Raw genomic sequence first — 25,434 nt, forward strand, 5'->3', positions numbered from 1 at the left:
ACATTGAAAGATGCCAGTGGAAATACAGAGGGTACGTTGAGTCACACAATACTGTAAGGGTTCACTTTTTGGATTTGACGTTTTTCACTACGTTAAGCTTACAGGAAAGTCTGAACTTTCAAGTTAAGGGTGCTGGATGAGGCTGAACAAGAGCCACAGCTTGAAATGCTGCTTTATTGAGGACTCCATTATATGCAATATTGTCATAACTCAATTTAAACTCACCTCTGTGCACAGAGAGCGTGGCTTGGTGCAGGGCGGGTCACATGATCGGTCAGACATCGGCTTGGCTGTCATTGGGCATCCACCTGCAGAACAAACATCACACAGTTAAACTCCAGATTTAGAGGTTTTCAGAGATGGTGTTTATGTCACTGTAAGATGTAAAAAAAAACTCTCAAAGCTTTGCTTCTGCATCATCAATAAAAAAATAAGAGTGTAGCAAAAATAGATTTCCAGAACAAGAACAATTGTGGCCCAGTTTTTAATCTGCTTTTTGTACACTTCTACAGTTTCTTAAGCTGAAGGCTATGAATGTTACAAGCAGCTGCACTCGTTTCTAGTCCTGTTTCTCTGAAAACAGCTCTCACATGGATTCAGCTCATTACAATGATACTTAATGCTGGAATTTGACAATTAGCTCAGTTTAAAAAGCACAGAAAATGTTACTCAAATCCCCGAAGGGATTTAGGACATTTTTTAAACATATCCTTCAGTAGACACACTACATGAAGACTGAGGGTACACAGACATCCAGATTTGATTTAAACCCATGAAATGTTATTTAATTTGTCCTTTATGTTGTGATTTACTGTGCTGAAATGGAGACCAATGGAATACAGAGTGGCTGTACCACACAGCCATTATACAAATGCAGCCTACATATGTGACCAGAACAAGGATAAGCTAGGCTGGCATGTGATGTGGTGGTTAGCACCATCAATTCACAACAACAAGGTTCCTGGTTCAAACCTCCATGTCAGCAGCATGTTCTATCTCTGCAGCTAGCTCTCTCAAACACTCCAAACACATGCAAATCAGGTCCATCGTGGACAGTCAGACAGATTAAGTGATGACCTTGGCAGGGTGTACCCGGACTCCTGCACAATGTCAACCAGTATTGACTCCAACTCCCTGCACCCTTTCAGAATAGACCAAAAGGATAAAGTATTCCAAGTATAAAGCCTGATACTTCTGCATCGAGTCAACGGCGTATCATATGCCGTAGCTCCTACCTACGCAGAGGCTTACGCACGTAGTAGACATGCACTTGCTCCAAAATGTAACTTTGCATCAAATCGACACAGACCACAAGCCCTGTGATTGATCTGGGGCTGATCATTGTATGTTCCGCATTTACAGCACTTCCTGGAAATACATGGCTGCATATCCATCATGAATTTAATCTCCTCTGATGTCTCCTCCCTATTCTTCATGTAATCATTGCTGTATGATAAACAGTAACATGTATTAGCTGTATTAACATAGTACTCTGAATCGCTGTGAAAAAGCAAACAGAGAAGGTAGCGGGGCAGGAAACAGACAACCAGACCATCAGAGAGACCACACTGCCCTTAAGCGTTTCGGGGATTGCTGAGTGTCACGGACACATCAACGCACAAGTATGTGCGGCTCATGTCCGCATCGACCACTGCTGTGTAGGGGCAATGCATAAGTATAAACCAGCCTTTACATGTAATACTTTATTTATGCCTGGATTACTACAATATTGATTTCCATCCTTGGATCCTAGTCCCCCCAGTGGGAGCTCTAGAGAGATTTTTAGGGGGTGCCAGGTTTTGTCTGCTCTGAAGTTATCAAAGTTAGATTTGCTCTTTTTTAAACCAAAACCATGAAAAGAGTTTTGCTGGTATACAGGAACATCAAAAGACATTGCAATGCATCACCTTTTTCTGTAATGGTACTTAGGGGGCTCAACTTTTCTGTGATACAAGAAGGGGGTGCTCCAAGAAAAGGATAAGATAGGATACGATATGTTACAATTTCCTTTGGAGAATTTGTCTTGGACTTAAGTGTTGTACATGCTCAGCTGCCTCCACCTGTTTCTTTTTATTATCTTAAGTATAATAATGACTTTGAGTTATTCAAGCTATATTGGCATTGTCTGGAGCCAATCAATGACCCTTCTTTCATTCATTTTGGCTGACCAATAAAACATAGGTCTATGCTAATTAGGCCCCCCCGTTGGGTATCCTATTTGGGTCCTGAAAGGTTGTTTGGAATAAAGCACCTGGAGGCAGGGGCAAGAGCTCTCTCCATCACTACGTCATAAATCAATACATTGGCAAATATAAATTCACACAGCAATACATGAGGGGAGAGACTCTTTATGGCAGAGGGAAATCTACATCCTTTAATCCCATTTAACTCCTGACTGGATTCTTCTTTTTGTCAGGAGAAGAATTTTCATTTAGTCACTTGAGTTCATCCGTGGTTTGCATGGAGGGTAGACTGTGTTGGGTTAGCATAGTGGATTCCCACTGGGGACAAAATAAGCTGGATAAGGTAGGCAGACAGCACGACTGACACTGATCCAACCAGCAGACACTCAGAGGAACCACACGTCTGCAAAAACATGGTAATCTATCAGAGTTTTTGGAATAATTATTGGGGTGATACACTTGCAGAGAGAGAGAAAGAGAGAGAGAGAGAGAGAGAGAGAGAGAGAGAGAGAGAGAGAGAGAGAGAGAGAGAGAGAGAGAGAGAGAGAGAGAGAGAGAGAGAGAGAGAGCTCAGTATCAATATTCATGAGGGGGGATGCAACTGCTTGCAAGGAAATGTTTTAAAGAAGGAATAGCTTGCAATATGCCAGTCAGAGCCGCCCCACATATGCACACCATCTGGAGCAGTGGGTGAGCTGATACTATCGTTCACTTAAACTGTGTGTCGTCTGCTCAGCTAAACCAGAAACATGACATGACTGCGGGCCCTCAGAGTGGATCCCCTGATGAGGGGAACTCACACTTATAGATATGGTTTACCACCTGAGAAATGATGCTGCATAGAGCTGAGGAACAATGTTATCAGAGCTTAGCTTAACCCTGACAAGTGATGAGCAATGGGCTTACGCAGTCACTGTGGCACTGCTGTGGATTAAAGACTCATCTGCTTACAGTTTCTAAGAATTCCCTGTCAACTAATGCTTGAAAAGCTATCTGGGATACTCTGAAGGCAGACAGTTTTAAGTAACCTCATTCACGCTATCACTCTGCCCTGAGCAGATCAACACCTCATGTGTCGGAGCTGGGTGGTGTCAGCTCAGCTCATTTAGGTCATATCCTTACTGTTTGACTCGGCTGAGATTACAGGCAGGTTCACACAGGCTGTTAGAGTATTCGCAGTGTCAAAGGTCTGATTTCACATGGATAGACATCTCATCTCATGTACTTGGCTGTCTGGCTCTAAACTAATTCTCCACTGGACAAATTCAGGATCTTCCAAAGTGGAAAAAAATGGGACAACAAATAGAACCAAAGGAAAAAAATGGCAATAAACCCGAAACAGCACAGAACAAAAAGCATTGGAAGGATCCCTTGGGGTGTTTGATTTTTTGTATTTTATTTGCTGAATGCAGATTAGTCTACATGTTTTGGAGGACATGGGAGGTTCTTTTAACTTTTTGTCATCCCAGATTTATGTATTTTTAAGCCCCTCTTTTAAAATGTAAGCTCATTAAGCCCTACAGAAGCTTCAGATCAGAGTGAATCACTATTCATTTAGTAGCTCTGGGTTTTAAAAAAATGTTTGGACTGTTCATTAAGGGTGACACACTTTTTTGTTGTTATGTATTCGACATGTCTGTTTAATAACACCAAATTATATCAAATAAAAACTTTATGATGTGGTGGCTTTTGGGTAAAACAGTAGAACCATTTTCTAAAGGGATGGTTGTGGTATTTTGAAACCAGGATATTGTGTATCTTTGGTGTAATTATTTGATACTTTTAATGTACCACAAAATCAACAACACAAAAAAATAAAGAGATAGGGGTAGGTCAACAACTCCCACGTTCTGCAAGATATCATCACTGTTTTCATGAAGAATGTTTGATGGCTTAAAGAGACCAATGTGAAGTTATTTTTTTGTTAAAAAAAATAGTAAATCACATTTATCAAACACCATAGTTACACAATAAAACAAACTAAGTTACTGATAAGGTAGCCGTAGACAAGAAACTCCTGTGCTCTGTAAGGTAAAACCAATATTTTTGCCATATGAGTCTGATGCTTTGAGGATAGCTATGTAACATCAAATTCTGATTTCACCCAATGAATCACACCAAAGTAACACAAACACACAAATGACCTAAGTAACAAAGGGAGTGGTAGATCAGCTACTACCATGGTGTGCAAGGTAAAATTATTGTGTTTTCCAAAATGGTGTCATGGCTTTGAGGAGACCTCTGAACTATCTCTTTCAGGATAATTGAAAAAAATAACATTTTAATTTAATTTAAATTAATTTCAAAAGCTAATGTTACACAATAATACAAACACAGGAGTCAATAAAGTAGCAGTAGACCAGCAACTCCAATGTTCTGGGATGTAAAATCCCAGATGTTAAACATCTGGATTCCAACCTCAATATGGGATGTAAATTAATATAGCAATGTAACACAAATAAACTAACGAATAAAGGCAGTTTAAGACCAGCGACTCCTGTGGTGTATGAGGTCAAATTACTGCTGTTGTTATTAGATTCTGATGGCTTTAGAGTAAGTACCACTACTTTTTTATTGGTCTGCCATGTTATCAGACTTATTTATGGCAACTTCAGCTTGCCTGCAACTACATCACACCCAATTAGTCACTTCAATGAGTCATTTAGACCCTAAGATATGTCAAAACTGGCTCAGATTTTAAAACACTTCAAACTCTTCATCTAGTCTTGAGGGCACTTGTGGGATGGCTAGCTTTTGAATTGTGCAACGCTAATGCTCTCTGACATTGCAGGGCATTCCGCTTTATGAAAGGATCATAATCCAAGTACACACTTACTACCTGTTACGACTCAGGTTGATGGTCTTACCTGTGGTATTTAGTCCATCTGATCGCTGACACCAGACCAGTCGAGATGAACCTCTCCATGGTGCAGTCCTCCACTTGTAATCAAAACACCGGCCGTCTGGAGGAAGATCAGAGTCTGACTTCATGAACAGCTTTGACAGTAATGTGGCTTATACCGTAAACACTACAACTGTGTACCTATAAAATGCCTTTTTATAATCACTCCCAATCAAACTGACCTGTACATGGCCGAGCCTCTAGCTCCTGCTCTGGACACTGCAGCAGGTTCTCTGGATCCTGGGCCAGCACAGCTCGAGATCGAACCTGGACTGAGCCAAAACCTAGGTCATCCCCGCTCACGCAGCTCAGCTGGCACGGACTCCAAATGGTCCAATCTGTGAGGTAGCACTCTCCTGCGGGACAAAGAAGGAGTTTAACTTCAACTCAAGAAACTCCCAGATACATATATCCATTAAAACACAAAGCAGAAGATTTCACATATGAAAGCTTTAATGCAAAGAAAAAAAGAAGACAAATACGCAACTTAAATCAGGATTGTCAACTGCAACTTACTTTCAATGACAGTTAAGCCATTATAGAGTTAAGTCATCAAAATCCATCCATTGACCAAAATAAGTACAATTTATTTAAAGCACAAGAAATTCTGATATATGACCTTTAATGAGCTTTACACCAATACGCAACCCCAACAGTTGAAAAAAGAAAAAAAAAACCACTGCATTTCCTCAAGTGTACGCTTGAGGCTAGCTTGAAAGCCAAGGAATCCCCATCAGGTCTCCTATTCAAAGACTTGTTTAACAGTAAAATTAACTGACCAGCCTGCTTCATTAAAGGGTTTTAGGGTGTGTTACTCTTTTATTTAATCATGCACATGGTACTGGGGGGGTCAATCTGCAAAATGAGGGGCACAGCTGATTACTGAGTGGTGGGTGGGTTGTAGCTGTTTTTCAGGAGGATAAATCCCACATAAGCTCCACCTCTTTGACTGTGTCCAGGGTTATTGAAGTTAGGTTAAGTCAATATGGGCTGCTGACCGAGCAGCATTGGTGGTCAGCAATAGGGTGACCTCCAACTTTGGGCTTTGTAACCCTTCTTCAGAAACCAATGGGTGATGTCATGTAGACTTTATTTAGGCTTTTTACAGTGGATAGTCTAGGTATCTGCATTTGCACTGACATTAAAAAACAAAACAAAGCAGGAGAGGGTGCTGATACACATTAGAGCTACTTGACTCTATTGTGGAAGTCAGTGCAGGATGTTAATTCCTTTTATGGCAGCTCAAAAGCAATTAAAAAACACCAGAGAAGAAGTTGTTACCTAATGTATTTGTCTCATTACCAGTCAAAACATTTCATTTTACCTGATGTAAACCACATTTGCCTGTCAAATCAAGATTTGAATCTTTCTTTCAGGATAATATGAGCCAAAACCTTAGGACTGGATTGACTCCAATAATTAAAACTGGCTGCTAATGCATGGAAGTACCAGAAAACACATACACACCAATTCAGAAAAGCCGATCTTCAGAGGACAAATAAACATGTTTGCAGCCTGGTTCAAAAAACAAGTGTAGTCTGGGAAGCTCATTTCTCCATCAGCACACACTGTACGGGGGTGAATTTTTTCATAATGCAACTATTTTGAAGATTTTTAAGATTACAAGTTTTCCATTATGAGAGGCACAGCTGACTTAATTGACAGGAGGGAACACTGTAGCTATTCGCGAGGAGACTCAAAGCCCGCCTCTTTACCTCACATCAGCTCAACAGAAATTAGGTTAAGTCAGCATTTCCAATATTGCTCCTGCTTACGATTGGCTTCAAAACAGCGCTTCAGAAACAGATGGGTGATGTCACAGATACTACGCCCATTATTTATACAGTTTATGATTCAAAATAGTAATGATTCCCAATCTAAAGCATGTACTATTATTTTTTGCTCATTCAGTACTCTTACAATTGGGAAATATTATCAGCATGCTTTAATTTGACTATACATGTAAATGGTGCTTTTATATTATTATTGTCTTGACATTTTAACTTTGAAGGTGTAAACCCTGCACTGAAGCATATGGCCACTGACCAATTGCTGTATTTGAGCTGAGAGTACATCACATTACGCAATTTGATTATCATTTTTTGGCATGGAAACTAGAAAGCCTCTGATTGGCCACCGAGGACATGTACATTAATTTGCAACAGCTGTGCAAACTGTATCTTTACCCTGAATCCCCTGACAACCGGATAACTCAAATAACGTTGTCTTCTTAAGTATTTCTTCTTTTTTCATGCCTTCTATAATTCTACCATTGCTGTTGTTTTCTTACTGTCTGTTACTCTGTGAAGCACTTTGGGCTACATGTTTCTATGTATGAAAGGTGCTATATAAATAAAGTTGAGTTGAGTTGAGTTATAACTTATCCCATCTTTCTAAGCTGACATAGAAATATAGTATATGACATGTTTCCTTTAGTCACAAGTATATACATTGAAGTGTTGTCTTCACACTCTTGGGGGGTTGTTGTATAGGTTTAAAAAAGGTCAATAACAGACTGCTGTGAAATCAATTTGAAAATACTTGCTCTCAAGAGTTTTACCACCAAAATCCTGATCCACTTTTCACAACAATCGTGTGCCCAGAAGCAAAGAGAGATTCTCTGTGAAATAGGTCACTGCTCTCTTTGAAACATCAAGGCCAGTGATGTGAGCACATTTCTGCACATTAATAGAATATCTGGTAATTAAGCACAGACGTGTATAATCACATTTACTGCAAACATCCATTCACTGTGATAGAATCTGTTTTAAAAGAAGTCTGAATGGGTCTGAGCTGAACCATATCAGAGCCCTCTTTGACCCTGTGCCCCTCTCTAAGCCTATTAAACTTAATTATGGACTGACTGCACCCACACACAACCCAACCTGGAGTGCTCAGTTTAAGTATACACACTTATGCACATATTTCTATAAAATACTATACACACAGCAGCTGTTGTCACCACACACACACACACAGTTTTCCTTTTTTCAGCAGCTTGGTAGCATCTGAAAGCCTTTCACCGAGATAGAAAAACATCCATTATGAGCTCTGTAAAAGCTCTTTGCAGCCTCCCACCTGTGAACATCAGTGTTGTATTGTTTGGCACTTTGTGAACCTCTTGAAGCTCTTCAATCAAACACACTCAAAAGTAAGTGCCTCAACTGTCAGGTCTTTGTTGTCAGTGTGAAAACCTGAGCTGAGCAGCAATGGTCACAGCAGGAAAACACGGACTGAAATCTGTTCTGTCATCTTGTTTGATGAATATTTAAATTATAAGTAGGAAAAAACTGGTCTTAGTGTGCAGTATGGCTGCCTAAGATTTCCTGGTCCAACATTTCATTCATGTCTGTGACATGTACTGAATGATCATGACATATTACCTAGCTGTGTTAAATATTTAATTCTGAATCTGAGTCATTTATCAAGGGTACAATTTGTAAGTCAAGTTGACGCTAATGCCAGGGTGTTTTTCTTCTTACATGTTAACATCTTGTTTATAAAATATCCTTGTATAAAAGCAAACTCAAAGCATACAGAGCAATCTAAAATGGTTTATGTGAAACTACGGGCGAAGGGTAAGTGCTGTGAGACAACTTTTATAACCATGCAACAGTAAAAGCCAGTAGAAAATACTCTGACATTGAGGTCATGTGTGTTGAGAGCATAAAACATGGCATTAAAGGACACAGGCCCTCATGGTCTGATTGCCTGATTGACACAAGCCCAGATAGACTCTGGGTGCGTTTCAAAGCTCTTAACTTCAGTCTCCTCTCTCCTCGCTCCTCCACCAAACCGGAAGTAGTTACTGACCCGCTATTTTAAGTTGCATCCCAAAGCTCAAAACGCTATTGGAGGAGAGAGGAGAGAGGAGACTGATTGGAGGAGCAATAATCGAGGAGACACGAGAGCAGGCTGTATTTTTTCGGACAGACATGCCCCCTTAACAAATAGCTCTCACTGATTGGACGCTGCAGCGGCTCGGACTTCTCTGAAACTTAACATCAGCTGATAATCAGTTTAATAATAGAGAAAAGACCGACCTTAAAACGGTCAGTAAGGGTTCCCTGAAACAGATCATAAACATACGTTGGTTTCTAAACAGTCTGCATGTGATGAGCTGAGATTGAAAAGTGTTTGTGAGATTTTAAAACAAAATACTGAACATCAAAGCAAAATCATCAAACCAAAATAACAGGATCACTCCTGAGTTTTATATCCAATTGTTTTTTTCAGATTCACTGTCTAACGAAATAGAGTCATAAAATATAATAGATAGAATATATATTCATGATCAGTTATTTCTCCTGTTAATTTCCCCGTTTGTTCTCGTTTTCATCATGAGTAGAAGTCTGACAGTAAAGTTTGTCTGTTAGTAAAAACACTTGTTATATGTCCTGTCAGGTTATAAAGTTTCATATGAGGCTGATCATTAATGAGCACGGGGTTTGAAAAGAGCTGCATGATTTATATTTCCCTTAAAGTAATAAATATTTTAACAATGAGGCATTTTACCGGTGATCGATCCGTTATGCTTCAGGACAGAATAAACAGAGAGCAGATTCTCTTCATGTGCAGGTGTTTGTTAAACAGGTAAAGCACAGAGATAGAGCTCTGTTACTGTTTATATTTATCAGAGTTATTACAGTGAACATGTGTGCAGTCACAAACAGCTGTTAAAGCCGTCATCACAAACCGATGCCGCTTCATGTGACGCTCCGGAGGAGAGGATGTCTCATTTCTCTAAATGTAAATCTCCTCGATTCCTCTCTCCCCAAGTTTTCCTCGCATCTCTAGTGGTCGGGACTAAGCAGCGAGTGAATGACGCAAGTGAATGACGCGTGAACGACGTAAGTGAACGACGCGAGTGAACGACGTGAGTGAATGACACGAGGATGGAAGTTAAGAGATTTGAGAGGCACCCACAGGCCCTTATAATCTGTTTGACTGAATGACACAAGCCCTTATAATCCAATTGACTGTGGGACACAGGCCCTTATGATCCGATTGACTTATGGACTCAAGCCCTTATGATCCGATTGACTTATGGACAGAGGCCCTTATGATCTGATTGACTTATGGACAGAGGCCCTTATGATCTGATTGGCTGAAGGACACAAACCCTTATGATATGATTGCCTGATGATTAGTTGGATTTTTGGCAGGTCAGAAACACTGTTATCTCTGTAAAAATTAAACATCACAATGTACATTGCTTTTTGGTTCTATGTCGCTCCATATTTGCTTCAAATCATGGAAAATGACATCATGTCACTACACAAAGTTTGAGTAATTTAAACACATACCTACATTTAAATTGTGCTTGATACGACTTGACTTTTTTTCAATGTTGCTTTTTTTTCCTGGGTCTCATTCTCATACAGTAGTCAGTAAGTCTATGATTACATAAGCTATATTTTGACTAGCCAGTTGATAGCACTGTGAACAGCCTCACTCTAAGTTGGAGTTCACACAGTTCTCTTACCTGGACATGGGACAGTACAAGACTCCTGCAGGATGATCTGTGGATCCCCATCCACTGAGGGCTCCAGGTCTCCACACAGGTCATCATCCACCAGGCTGCTTTCCTGCCGACCCGACCCATCTGACACAAAGCACGACACATTCCTGAAGCGCAGGCCATCTCCACACCTCGCCCCCTGGTGAAACAGAAAATGATTACAGGTTTGAGTTAAGCCCATTGAAATGTTCCATTTCAAACTCTTTTTATGAATTTATTTTATGTTAGAAGTCTGGGGACTTCCAATTGATGTGTGCATCAGAGAAGGTCTGCTTGCACATTAGAGTTTGCAGATGAGCATTAAGACACTGCAAGCAAGGGAAGTGAAAGGGGGACATCTACAACTGCTTCTCCCTAGAAACAGACAGTTAAGTGATTGTGCCAGCACTTCCAAGGCCACTGAGCTTGGAGGCATTCAAAGAAGGCCTCAGAGAACAACCTGCACCAACATCTGTAATGGACTTTATGGGTCAATTGGGTCAATTTAGGACACATCTCCCTGACATGTGGGGGAGAAGACTGACTTGTGGACTGACTCAAGAGTTGCAGCAGTGAATAAGGTTAGAGCAGGCTTCTCTCCTTGTAGTAAAGCTGCTAATATAAAATAGCTCATTATGATGCAGAGATCTGACAGACTGCCGGATGGAGGCTGACTGACCTCTGACTTGCACTCGGACCAAGCGCTGTATTTCCAGCTGTAGCAGGGCTTCACCAGGCAGGGCTTCCACTGCTCCATCTGGGACGGACATGGCCTCCCGTCGCCCTGGGGAGCCTGAATCACTGTCCGCCTTCTCCACAGCTTGCCTGCAGAACAGCAGATAAGAAGAAGGAAAAAAAAAATCATCATTTATTCATGAGGACATTGACTGGAATGCTGAAACTTGACCGGCCCTTAGCTGGAGCCTTGTTAAGATCAGGCAGACCGTTGGGTCAGAGCAGCTGGATGGTGTGGGTGTGTAAAGTGGTTTGGAATATGATATTGTCTGCCAAGGTGACCTCTGGTTATTTCAACCTCTGGAGCTGCAGCGGTTTCTGCAAATGTTGGCTTGCATGAATAAACGAAGGCAGGAGTCTAATAAGTATGAGCAAAATACATCAAGGAGAGTAAAATCTTTCCTGCTCATGTGGTAAATTTTGCATAATGAACAGTTCCACGACTCTAACCCAATAAAATCAAAATCAGTTAAACCTTAAGAGACATGGCACTGATTTTATTACTGTGTTATCTTCATTACACATTTTCACCATTATTATTCAAGCTGTAAGTCTGTATTATCTCGATGATGTTGTTGTCTGCTTGTTTGTGTCTTCCCACCACACTCTCTCTCTCTCTGTCTCTCTCTATACCACTGATGTCAAATAGATCTCGTCAGTGTTTTCTACAGTGTGTTTGTCTAAGGCTTAGACAAACAAATTCCCCCTCCAAAAACAAGTTGTAATCAAAACACTGATTACATTTGTTTTAATCGCATGTGTCTTGTGTATAAGTGATATTAGCCCAGTCTTTGTCCCAACAATTTTTAGATATTCTATTGAGAGTTTGTAATTTATTGGAGAAGCATACAAATGTTTTAACTTGTGCTTTTCTTTGACATCACTAATTCTGCATCCCATGAAACACTTTCTGTTTCTCTACATTTCTCATCCATGGGAATTAATTATTCCTGTTAGCAAAACAAAATCTACCTACATGCTTCCTAGCAGGTTAGCATCCTATACTTGCTTACCCCTTTGCTTTGCCCCCGGTTTTTATTTATATTTTATTGTATTTTATTTATAGAGTGCTTTCAATCGAAGTGCTTCACAAAGCTTGAAAACAGTTGCATATTTTAAGAACAGCGAGACACCACATAACAAATAAAGACACAACACACCATGAGAAACATCAGCTTCGCTTTGAATTCATCAACCAAACATGCTAATCTAATGTCAACAGGTTCAATAGAGTGGATGCACTGAAAGAAAAGGCCCGCTCACTGTCTTCTTTTGGACCTTAGGGACACTTAGAAGAAGCAGTCAGTTCCCTGAGATCGAAGTGCCCGAGCAGGCACATATGGGTCCACCAGGTCTGTTAGATACGACGGTGCAGAACCATTTACAATTTTAAAAGTCAACAGCAACACTTCTGCTCTTGCATGAACAGGCAACCAGTGAAGAGAGGAGAGCACTGGAGTTATGAGCTCATACCCGTGTGACCGGTCAGAAGACAGGCTGCTGCATTCAGATCTTGCAAACTCTTCTTAAGCAGACTCAACAAAAGAACATTAGAATAATACAACCTTGATGAGATAAAAGCATGAACAAGATCCTCGGCATCACTGAATGACTGTATATATTATAGAAAGTATCACCATGACTGTGATGGTGTTTTTAAATTAGAGCTCATGCGAGGAACCTTTTGGTTTGTGTTGATTGTGGCACCCCCTGTGGACAAAGTGGTACGTCTCCACTGTCTGCTCTTGTCCTTTACAAGCATAGTATTTTCTGACAAAAAATTTCAAACTGCTGTCTTTCACAATATACAGTCTTTCATTTTGTACAAACAATGTTTGGTAGAGGTAATGCTCACTCAGACTGAGCGATAATATAATTTCTCCCTTCATATTTTTAACCATTTATTCACCACACCTGAGTGAATCTCTCAAGTGTTTTAATTTTCATGTGAATAATATAATCATTTCAACTGTATTTCCTCTGTCACACATTGATAATTCAACACCATCTCTTTTCTTTCAGCTGACGTAAACCATGCTGCAATGTTGGGGCTTCATTACATGCCCTGTAGTCCTTTTGAATATTTATATTTCTTTGTTAAAATGAATCATGTGCCTGTCTAACGTTAGATGGCACGTTTTTTGGAGCAGAGGAGGAGCGCCTTTAACCAAATTCACACTTCATTTTAACCCAGAGCCCGAGGTGGGAGATGTGAAGAATTTCGCAATTAGCTGCTGTCTCAAGGGAAGTGCATGTGGTGTTTAAACACTGTAGCACCCAAAACAAATACTACATGCAGACGTTATACTGATGACACAACGTACAAAAGTAGCCCTCAAAAATCATGTAAGTTTGCATTACAGAGAACATTCTGTGGAGCATGTCAGCATCAGATCTAACACAACAAAAGTTTGCTCTTAAATGCGGACGATGGTTATAAAAATGTTTGATCTGCTTCAAAAGGTCATCTTCAGAGCTCCAGGTCTTTGCAGAGAGATCATTAACAACCATTCTTCAAATGCATGAAGGACTAATTGGTGTAATCTCCAGTGTTGTCACTGCCAAGCCCTGCAGAACTGCACTTAATGCTGAACACTATGAGGAACATGTCCCAGGGTGATGATTCCCCAGCAGCAGGTCTCACCAGCTGCCAGCTAACAAACCAATGTGCATGAAACACAGAGGGAGCTGCCAAAATCCTCTGTGACTATCAAACAATCGGCCCTTTGCGGAAAACCATGCACGGGAGAAGAGTCAAACTGGAAGTCCAACATGCCAATGATTTAACATTAACTTGTATTCCCAACAAACAAAGTCTCAAAGTGATCCAGTCACATGAGTCCTGTATAATCTGCCTGCTTTCTACAAAGAGAGGGGGACACTTAAGAGGGGAGATCAGGTTATTTTCTATCATGTTTTGGTATCTAAATTACGTATACAGAAAAAAAGGGAAGAATTCCTCCAGTAGTCATGACACAGGTTTCGCTGTCGGCAGTGTAGCATTGGAGGCCGTCAAAGTAGGTCTTGTTTTTGTCCCTGACAGACTCAGGTTGTTATTCTAAGCATCATACACCATTACAGGAAAGCAGGCCAGTCAACATGGTGAAACACTCAGGTCCAAGGACATCCTCAGGTAGGCATGTTGTCACCGGTCATATGCCTTACTGTCCCGGGGAACAGTAGTATCACGCATACAGGACCTGAATGAAGCAGGGAAAGCAACCGAACCCGAACTCCTGAAAAGTGCAATTGCTGTCACATTAACCAGGGATCACTGGACGCCAGAGAGTAATCAAAGTTACCTCTGAATAACTGCACATCGTATTGATACCAATTGGTCAATATTGTATGACGGTGTAGATCCTCTGTGTGCTTGCTTTTTTCAACTGTTATTAGTTTATAGTTTGGCGGGTCCTCCTGTTGCCATAGTTGTTCCTTGAAACATCAAAAGTCCAGTCACTTTTTAAAATAAACAAGCAATTCACATTTTCTAAATCTTTAAATACAAGTAAAGGCGTTGTGAATGTGTTGTTTACTGTCAATAGGGTAGTTTTTTGAGGGAGGTAAACCAATGAGGTTTCATAGATTAAGGACTTATGAAAAGAAAGGGTAGAGCCTTCAAAATTACACAATAAATAATAGTAAAAAGTCTATATCAAGTAAATCATCATGGCTGAGTCCTGCTTCTCCCTGCAGAAGATGCTCGTCCTTATGCCCAGAGAAACCAGTCATCACCCTCCAGTCTAATCCTCAGGCTTCAGTGGTGTCTCTGCAGGGGGCCATAGCAGTGTTTGGGTGGCACTGAGATCTGCTGGGCCTGTGTGTGGGCCTGTACCAGCTGTCCCTATCAGTGTTTGGCTGGAGAACACACAACACCATGATTATCTATGCACGCAGGTTGCACATATCCAGGAGAATACACCAGCTGATTGATAGAAGCACCTTGCTGCTTCCAGGTATGTTCATTTGCTTGAAATAACAACCCAGCTCATTTCTATTCTTGGCTCTGGAACAGAAATCAGCTCCTCCAGGGAAGTTTGTCCTCGCAGCCAGATAGAGATAAAAAGGAAACACAGGAAAGAGAGCGAGGAGGCCCTCTCTTCCTGTGGCCTACCTGCTGTTTCACTGAACAACCAGAGAAATCCTCTCCGCCTGGGGACAGATTAAGGTTACCACAATAGCTAAAGCCTGTATTGGTTTCATATCTACTGTTTGCTCTTGTTGCCTCTGGCTGCTGCTCTTCTCAAGGACTCGCAGAGAGCAGAGTGCTCCCCGAGCCCCAGAGCACACACTCGTAATGGACCGCCAATCAATGGCCTGATCCTATGGAATTACACATGAGGACATTATGATCCCTCTCTCAGTTGGTTTAGGGCAATAACAACGTCGTTTCTCACATCATAAAGCGTTTCTGGTTTCCCCCATTACCGTAAAGACGAGGCTGACTTTCTTCAGCACACAACAGAGAGCTGAGCACTGTCAGCCTGCAGCGCTGAGGGTTTACCTAAAGCTAGGAAAGCATTACGCTATCAAGGCTGTGAGGAGGCTGCTATGTTGGAAACCTAATGAAATGTAATCAAATATTGTTTCTGTAAGGTGGAGGATTAAAACGTATGTGAGCTCTGATTCTTGAAGTCAATCCTTTATCAAGTTATTCATGTTTTTCGATCAAAAAAAGAAATTGATCTCAAAAACTGGAGGTTTTTTCAAGATTAATTTTTGGTCATTTTGTCTTATGTAACAGGACGGCTTGAAAGAGGGAAGGAGAGACAAGAAATGTGTCAGAGAATCAGACCTACAACCAGTGTTATGAGGACCGTAGCCTCTGTATAAGGATGTACCCATCACCCTCAATATTTGGAGTTTAATGTCAAAGTCCAGACTTTTTGTTCCTTAATAAAGTCTAGAAGATAGTTGCAAGATTTCTCAGTTAAAGCCAAATTTAAAACAACTCTGATGTTTTAATTTCACTTCAGTCAGGAATGCTCGTCATAGATTTAACCATTTATTCTCAAATGGGAAAACAGTTATGCTTGGTGCTACAAGCTCTGCTTTAACACTCCCCGGGTTAGCCAAGCAGCCTGCTTGTGGGGATTCCCAGGGAATCCCCACAAGCAGGCTGCTTGGTAAAACAGACATTTAGACTAAACAGGAGGAGGCTGGGGTGGAGGAGGTGAAGTTTAACCAACAGCAGCAGAGTGTGGGCATAAAAGGTGTTGCTGGGATTAGGGAAGAAGTGTTTAAATAGACCACCTTATTGTTAGAATGAGCTGTGATTGGTTGTACGGATAGAAAACAACAATTCAAACTGTGGCCTGACAGCTGAAAATAGCTGAGCCATATGACTTCCGTGTCCTGCATGAACTAAGGGACAAAGGGAAAATAAGAACCTACACCTTAATCTGATTTTGAGCTCAAAATCATCCTTCAGATTTGTTTATTTTGTTATTTAAAAACCTTTGTCATATGAGACCTTACTCCTCCTTAACCCTGTATGTCTAATGTCTGATTTGAGATGTGTAAACATAATGTAATATTTACGATGCTCACATGAAATTAATTTATTTTGACGATCAAAAAGAAAAAAAGGGCCTGATGAGACAAAAACATTTCCTTCACAAAGGCCATTAAAACAGGTTTGATGCACCACAAACTCTGCCGCACAGCAAGTCCGCAGGTGCTGTTTGGGTGTACTTTAATGAGCAATATGCATTCATTGGGTTAAAAAAAAGGCCCCTTCCGATTCAGACGAACCTTTATGCATAAATGTCTACTTCACAAACACTGGAGCAAACAGCCATGCACAGTTAGACTGAACATTTTAACCATCTGCTGAGAGTTTTTGGTAACTTTGCCACAGTATTTGTGAAAGGCAACATGGTCAGATTTATAGTGATCATGACAACAATTTCACCTCCAGGTTATATCATTCCAAGGCCGTCAGAAGCTCAATCAAGGCGCATATGGGCATGCTTTCCCACATGAAACGGTCTGAACCACTGTGGGTGTGAGTGTTTCTTATCTGGACAAGCTGCTCTTACTGGCTCGCTCCTAAGAGTCAGCATTGTTAGAAAGGGTGACTTTTGTATCATATCTGTCATATACCTAGTTATCAGTGCACCGGTGTCACGTCTGAGAAATCCAGGGCATGGATAAAAGATAAATCTGAGTTCCTCCACCAGCGCTTAATCAAATTACCTCAGAGGAAAAATGTCAAAGTCTCAGAAATGACTCAACTCAAAACTTAAAAGTACCTGCTAACCATACATTATCCTTTTACATAATATACGGATTCACATAATTTTAAATGATAAGTGCATCATTTCTAGCTTTTGATGAATTAGCACTTATTTTTGAAAACTATATAATTCATTGGGTATGATCGCTGGAAAGGTTTTCTTTCAGGCTCTACACCAGTATGAAGTCTTCCTCCACATTCAGCTCATCATCTACAAATAGACAGACTTGAGCTCCGTCAGGATGAGAGCGTACAGTGCAGCACACAGCAGAGATGCTGACAGCTCATCTCCTCAATCAGGTGCAAAACAAGAGCAAAGTGTTCAGTGCTGCAGAACTTTACAAGCATGTTTGGATGGGAAAATCATACAAGCATTTTGCTTTGTGAGTAAGAACTTGACATGAGGCAGATGGTGGGAGCATTTGATGAGTAATTATTTGAGCTTTTAGTTGCTGCAAAAAAAAGAGTGATTCATCCTTTAGACTGGGCTAATATAACCTGGTTGAGGTTTCTTTCCCTTGCTTTTGTATTTCACAGTTTCAGAGTGTTTTCTTTGAATTCAGTAACTAGAACATAAAAGCCGATGAGTTAAAATAATTAAGATAATAACCAAGATATCATCAGTTATTGATCATTTGCTTTGAAACTCTCTATTCTTAGTAATTGAGATCTGAAAAGGTCATGGGAGGATATTTGCGTCACTCCAGATTAAACACTGACTTTTGAACCTCTCTGCTGCTTTTAGCCAATATGTAAAACGAGTCTCTGAAGTGAACATAAGTAGATGTTATTTTGAACATCTGCTTTTCTGCAGCAGCTGAATAAACTCCATCTGCTGAAGGAGGTCACGTGACAGGATTGAACGTAGAGCAGCTTCTAAATGGACGTTGTGGTTGGATTCATTTCTCAACCAAAGTTTTTAATCCTGAAACCCAAACAGCTAGCAGATTGATCCCTCTCATGTCATGATTACTGCAGTCAGGCCCGGCTCAGACTGACGGAGCTTTGAGCTGATTGTCACCCAACAATCAGTGTGAGAAATCTGGTCATGCCCCTTGGTTGGAAATGATACTCGGCCAAGATCATCAGCTAATATGAGGGCTTTACAGATCCAGTCTTATGCCTCCACAATGTCTCAAAGGCTCAGTGTGGCTGTTCAGATGAGTGATGTGGTTATCTTGGCTTATCTTGTGAGGATGTTTCTGGTCAAAGTCACACCTATAATGTCAACGAAGATCAAATATTTGTGCATGTTTGCAAGGGTTGCAACAAAACATTAGAGCTGTGAATATGAGGTCACATTTACTAACAAAAAATGAGTTAGTACTTTTAAGTATAAGCACCCTGTATCACTGGTCTTTGTATGAAAGGAAGGTCAGGTTAAGACCAATGACTGATACTGTAGCCAGGTATCATTGACTGGAGAACTGAAGGATTCCTCTTGTGTCACACATAATAAAAGCGACCTGTGATTCACAAAGAAACATAGGGGGAAGAACATTTTAGGTTAATCCCAAGAAACAGGATCTCAAATAATTATTTCAAGATCCAAGAAACTTTTTGCAAGATCCCCAAAAGTTGTATAACCTTTCAGGGTCAATAACTCATCATCCATACATTGCCTTTGAGGTTGACAAGGAGGTACAATTTTTCATCAGTGTGAGCCATCTGAGCTTGATGTTACTTCAAGATCATGCCAAAGTTTTCTACATCTCTCCAAACTTTGCAAGATTTTGCAAAAGCTTCTCTGGATCTTGCAAAAACGTATTGTTCATTCACATACTGTTCCTCCATATACCTTAAGGGGTGCTGAAGTGATTGCTATATTGTGATCCTGCTGACATGAGCTCACACAAGATTTGGAAACAAAATAAAACCACATTTTCAGAACAAGATTTAGACGGAATGTTCTGAAAAATTCAAAAGGAACAGGATCAGGATCGACTGTGAGGGATTGAACTGCATGCATACACACCTGACAGCCCACAGGTGTGGGTGCACTCAGACCACGGTGACCAGTCAGACAGCTGGCAGTTGACCGGACACTCCACCACACAGGAAGCATTCATCTGCCACTTCCTCTCCAGGCCCAGCTGTGAGACAAAACCAGGCTTACGTCAATTTAAAAGAAACATAGAGATGTGTTTGGGTTTATCAGAAAACACAACAAAGCTGACCTCTTTGCAGAACTTCAGGTCCACAGATTTTCCATCACTGCGTACACAGTCCAACATCCGGGTTTTGATACCAACTCCACACACTGCTCGGTCACTGAGCTGGCAGGTGCTCCAGTCTGCGGGGAGAAAACGCACAGTCATACTTTTGCAGCTTAGAGCATCTGTTTCTCAGATCATAGGACAATACAAATGCATGCAAAACATACATAGCCATAGACTGCACAGGCTTGAGAGATTATATGCATTTGAAGATACTCATAGAAACCGTATCGCTGTAAACAATCAACATTGTGGGCATATCGTTTACTTCTGTGTCATACTTCACTATCAAGTCACAATAGATAAAAGTACTGCTGTAGGCATAGGTGGACTCATTTCTAGTGAAGAGACTGGAGGGTTAAATGGACTCTAGCTCTTAAGTACAGCTGTATCTTGTCCTGTAACACCTGCTGTATCAGAAAGCTGTGTCAGTCTCACCGGTAATGTTGTAGGAGTAGTGAAAACAGTTGCTGTTGAGTTTGCAGGACTCCGTCTCTTTCGTAGGAGGACACTCCTTCTCCTCTCCAGGCTGTCGGAGCGGGTCAGCACTCCTCTCCCGAGTACTGTTCTCACTGCAGGGCTGAGGACACACAGAGTACATGTAGCTTTTCTCTCACTGTCCTCATGTAAAACTAAACAATTTCCACGACATTTCTCAAACATGTGTATAGGTAAGTGTTGAGTTTGAACCAGTTCATCCGTTCAAATGATAGCGACTGCAACAAAACAGGTCAGAACCAGAGCATGTAAGCAGAGCTCCAGTGAGAGGAAAAGAGTCAGCTGAAGGACTTTTGATGGAGTGCAGAGCTCGTATTGGAAACTTAGAGCCTCCGATCTCTCAGAGTGAGATCAAAGCATGCACGGCCATGAATGGATGAAAAACTCATCTGCAGAAAGCTCTGCAGTGGAGTTTACAAAGCAGGCCTATCCCTATAACTCCAACAGAAGACAGAGCTGTGGTTTGTTCAACACAGTGCTTTCTTTTTTTTGAGCTTCTCTGAGAAGAAAAGAAGAAACAAACTAACAGAAATGTTCACCGTACAACAAAGCTTGTGCTTTGAGGGGCCATGAGGGTCGTCAGGAGGAGAGATGACACCACATGAGTCAGCTGGACAGTGAGTCGATAATACTTTCATTGGATTGTCCCTTATGTCACAAGAAGCTCTTAATCTGGAAGGCAGAGGACAGGCTCTATCTTATGACCTGCAAGAGGCAAAGATCATCATTTCTCACACCTGCGGGGGTGTTGGTCACATAATGTGACATGAGTCAGTGCATAAGGCCCTGTGTCCACTAGAAGAGCTGGCAGCTCCTGTTTTCTAAACAAAACCAACAGAGTCCAACGTGTTCAGGGCTCAGCATCCGAAGTGAAAAGCACTCTCCATGTCGGCTGGGTTTTGTTGATGCACTTACAGCACTCTCAGTTGAAAATAGTTTAACATTGCCAACATGTTGAACATTCACTCCCTTGTCAGTGTAACTCCTTCCTTACCAACCAATCGAAATAAAGATAGAGGGGGGACTCCCAATATCAACTGTGTTTGATCTGATGAAGGTTGACTCGTTTTTTCATCAGTTTCTAGGTCTGAGCAACAGGACTCAATTTATTTACAATGTTTTTATGTTCTTTTTTAAAAATATTGTTCAAACAAAGTAAATATGAAGTATAAAGAACGAATAAAAACAGACTGAGCAGTCACTGCAAAGGAAAGCTGAAGGGCAGCAATGCAAGTCTTTTATCCTTGCAATAGTAAATGCGACAATCAACTAACTACAATCAAACAGGGTAAATACAAACTTCCACTACTGACAGTTTGTAGACTGGTTACTTCTTTTAAGGTAAAAAAGCACTGTGCAGGGAATCAGGACAGTAGATGTAGTACAACGTGACTCTTACCAGGGGACAGGGACTCCAGGCTCCCCAGTCTGATAACACACAGTCCTCAGGGCAGGGCAGCCGGCTGTTCCTGGCCCCAAGAGGCATCTCCTCAGGGTCACAAAGGTAGTCCTCCACCTGCTCAGAAGGCCCGTCTATTGTGTTCAGCATACACCTGGAATTAAAAGGATACAGGCAGAAGATTAGTCCACCTCTACCTTATCTTAAACTTTTATTACAGTATCTTTATCTATTTTAAAATATTGGTAAGGGAGAAGAATTCAAAATATCTGGATTTAATCAACAGATAAGTCTTTGGAGAGTTTTAGAGTTGTTTCTCTGTTCTGTCTCTAAAGCACTTTAGAGACAAAAGTTCATCTTTCAAATAGAATAATATCTCAAATCTAAAAATGGTTCAGAGACTTCAGAGACAGGAGTAAAGTACCAAAGGGCTGCTGAGCTTCAGACTGCTATGATCTCAGAGTGGATGACAGCCAGTCTCTCCTCTGATGTTTATGTTTATAAAAACATCAGAGGACATTTTTAAGTAAGCACTAATTTGATAAATCTACCACTTAAAACGGATGAACTCTCTGCTGAATAACTCAGTTAATCAGTCACAGTTTGAATCTGGCCGTCATCACTCATCACTCATGTTTGCCGCTGAGTCAGGGTAGTAGAAGTAGCGGAAGGCGGCCAATGAGAAAGTGGCTTCTGTTTGCTGTTTCATTTGGCGGGCACAGGTTGACTTTAATTGTAAGACTATGCATAATTGAGCCAACTTTGTACTCAACTAATTCTCTCAGTAAACATTTTCCTAATGAGTTTATGGTCTCAATCTCTACATTCAAGTCCTCTCCAATACAGCATGACGTTCATTCTGTGAAATGTGGTCCAACAAATGTCTTGTTCAGAGTAGATTGTACTAAAAGGCTCCCAAGAGAGTTGAGGATTATTTCCAAGAGTACATTTTATTTAAAACCACCCAAACTATGCTGATTACAAATGCAGCTTGCAAAGACAGCTACCACATGGTTAGCTGATAGCTTTTCATTTGCTGATCCCCAGTTTTCTCCAGCTTCAGCCTGAAAATTCAAATGTAAGGAGGTGGTTCGAAACATTTTTCCAACAGCCCCCTGTACTTGTTTGTAAGAAAAGCTTTCAGAAACTAACATCATCTTTAAATGTTTGCATGAGAACCATTACCATTGATAAACTTGTTTTTTTCTGATGTTAGCTTTAACAGTTTTTTACCACCAGAACTAGCAGACACACACTTCCTTACCAAAAGAAGCAAGGAAAAAAACGGTTTTATCTAGACAGTTGTGTAAACTTTCCAGCAAGTGTGTTGTTATATTTTTAGTTTCTTTGCACAAATATAATCTTGACAACCTTACAGCAAACACAGTGTCATGTCCCCTCTAAAGTCTCTGACGCCCTTGGGGAGCCTGGACCCCAGGTTGGGAACCAATGACTCAAGGCATCAATAAAACAAGATGCTTGAAATCTGAAATTCGAGAGCCAGTTGGTGATGTGACAAAGGCCACTTTCATTACTTTCATATAGTCTGGATGAACTGAGGACATAACAAAAGTCCAGTTGAGACAAGAATGCTGATCTTACCTGACTTTCCTGGTCTGGACACCCTCGCCACAGTTGTCTTTCAGGTCCACATTGCTGACCTTCCACACACTCCAAGGCTCTGCCACCCAGACATACTGCCCACAGTCACTGAGGCATGGCACCACTTCGTACACCTGATACACAAACACCACTGTCACTGGTCTTACACGTACAGGAGTTTTGAAGAGTAGCCTTACAAAAATACAAACTGTTATCAAAACATATCCTGTGTTCTTTTCCTAATCTAGAAATCAGTAATGATATTTAATGAGATTTAAGGGGAAAGATCTCGTTTTTTAACTTCCTGTTATTTTTTTTAATTTGGGGGAATTAAATGAGTAACATGTATAAAACGTTTTCAAATAACCCAAACTGGATAAAGGCTAAAACTGTAAAATGGGAATAGGAAATTGTAAATGTAATCTTGGGACAATTGAACTAACCAAAGTATGTCTAATAAAATTGTTTATTTGGCCACTGACACACTCAGATTGTTATGTTTTAGCAACAATAAGGAGAGGAACAAACAAAGAGTTCTTTTTATGCTATTTTCCTTTGGAAAACTTAAAAAAGACCAAAAACAGACACAAAAAAGCATCTTCTGCTCAGGTAAAATGATGGTTTTTGTCTTTGAAGTCTGGTGGCTTTAAAAGTTTCTGATTAGAGGACTTCTTGTCAAAATAGTCTCCAATGTAACCTTTAAATTGGGATTAAAAAGGTCCTTTAAAGTTAAAGAAGTCATTACAGTTATATCAAATTTAAACGAGACCATCATTTGGCATCACCATGAGTACAAGCAAGAAAAAATAACCTGGAATAAGTCCAGATAATAACTATAGAAAGGGTACAGATATATAACACAGCACACTTACTTGAGCCTGTGGGTGGAGTCCATTCATCAAAGTGGATTAAGAAGCAAAGGAAAAGAAAACGTCATTAAGATCAATGCACTTGAAATGATGCTCAGAATAAACTTAGAAGCATTGGAAAATGAGGTCTCTCTGACCTGGTTGACGTGATCCAGTTTGGGACACGGCCTTCCACCATTGTAGGGTTTTTCTCTGAGCCATTTTGAGCGAACTTTGACCCCACTGCCGCAGGACTTGCTGCAGCGCGACCAGTTGGACCACTCGCTTAGTTTGCAGTCAGACGGACAGGGGATGATGCAAGCTTCCTCGATGTATCCTGTAACCGAACACATGATAACAACCAAGGTTCAGTACAACAGACAGAGACCGAAACTGTGGATACATGAAGTACAATGAAAAAATGCTTTCAATTTTGGTACAGACATTGCTGTCATCTTTCTTGTTGGCTATTGGAATAAATTGACTGATTAACTCATGACTGCTTTTAACTCTTTTTAGTGACTTAGAATGCCATGAAAAAAGCTGTGATTAAATGAAAATCTTGTGATGTATTTCTGTGGTTTGTTTCCTTATTGTTGCCTCTCTTTCATGCATAACAGAGGAATAGATTGCATATTTGTTCAACAGGTCGTAATAGAAACTCTAGGTATGGTTGTTCCTGGCCTTTTCTATAAAGGGATAGTTTGGGATATTTTCTTCTAAAAAAATGAAGAAAGTGTGTAAAACAGCAGCGTTCAGTGAGGCAGGGAGCTCTGGATAGATGGTGAGTGATGCAGACTTCAATATCCAGAAGTTCAACCAGAAAAGCTGAGTTGAAGTGAGTCTGCAGAGGAAGTTTTCAGCTCTCACTGTTTTTTCATGGCATAATGACACAACCCACGGTCCACACCGTATGTTCACCTTATCGAAATACGCTGTGTTAGTTGCTGAAGGAGAAGAAATAAACTCTACACACATAACTGTGTCAGCACCGTCATGTTCAGACTGTGGTGCTTCCAATTATCTCAAACTAAAATGCAATATGTTGGTATACTAGGCAAAAGTCAAGTTGACTCATATACAGACCTGATTAGGTGATTAGGGTGCTGCTGACGAAGGAACACATTTGTGTTGCGTCAGAGAGTAGAGCACAAACATATGAGCGTTTTGATGGTAACATTTCTAACCTTACATTTACGCTGACATCAGTGTTTGGGTCAGAGCTTGTTAAAATGAGCTACATACGCTGGTAGAGCTGACCCCTTCTGCAAAAGGTTGATAGTCTAGTTTCTGTTCTGGATCCCCTGTGAGTA

At 40.8% G+C, this 25,434-nt stretch overlaps 1 protein-coding gene across 1 annotated transcript in view; it reads right to left on the reverse strand.

Annotated features, from left to right (window-relative positions):
* Positions 1-25,434, reverse strand: part of thsd7aa (thrombospondin, type I, domain containing 7Aa) — a 184,857-nt gene that overhangs the window by 13,339 nt on the left and 146,084 nt on the right. The window contains exons 14-25 of the mRNA XM_034704208.1: positions 24,280-24,458; positions 24,146-24,151; positions 23,274-23,407; positions 21,672-21,825; positions 20,213-20,354; positions 19,736-19,851; positions 19,534-19,651; positions 11,265-11,410; positions 10,571-10,745; positions 5,268-5,441; positions 5,051-5,146; positions 226-308 (exon numbers count right to left, since the gene is read on the reverse strand). Of these exons, the coding sequence (XP_034560099.1) occupies positions 226-308; positions 5,051-5,146; positions 5,268-5,441; positions 10,571-10,745; positions 11,265-11,410; positions 19,534-19,651; positions 19,736-19,851; positions 20,213-20,354; positions 21,672-21,825; positions 23,274-23,407; positions 24,146-24,151; positions 24,280-24,458 (1,523 nt within the window). The remainder of the gene's footprint in view (positions 1-225; positions 309-5,050; positions 5,147-5,267; positions 5,442-10,570; positions 10,746-11,264; positions 11,411-19,533; positions 19,652-19,735; positions 19,852-20,212; positions 20,355-21,671; positions 21,826-23,273; positions 23,408-24,145; positions 24,152-24,279; positions 24,459-25,434) is intronic.

Source organism: Notolabrus celidotus, chromosome 16 (assembly GCF_009762535.1).
Source record: "Notolabrus celidotus isolate fNotCel1 chromosome 16, fNotCel1.pri, whole genome shotgun sequence".
NCBI lineage: Eukaryota > Metazoa > Chordata > Actinopteri > Labriformes > Labridae > Notolabrus > Notolabrus celidotus.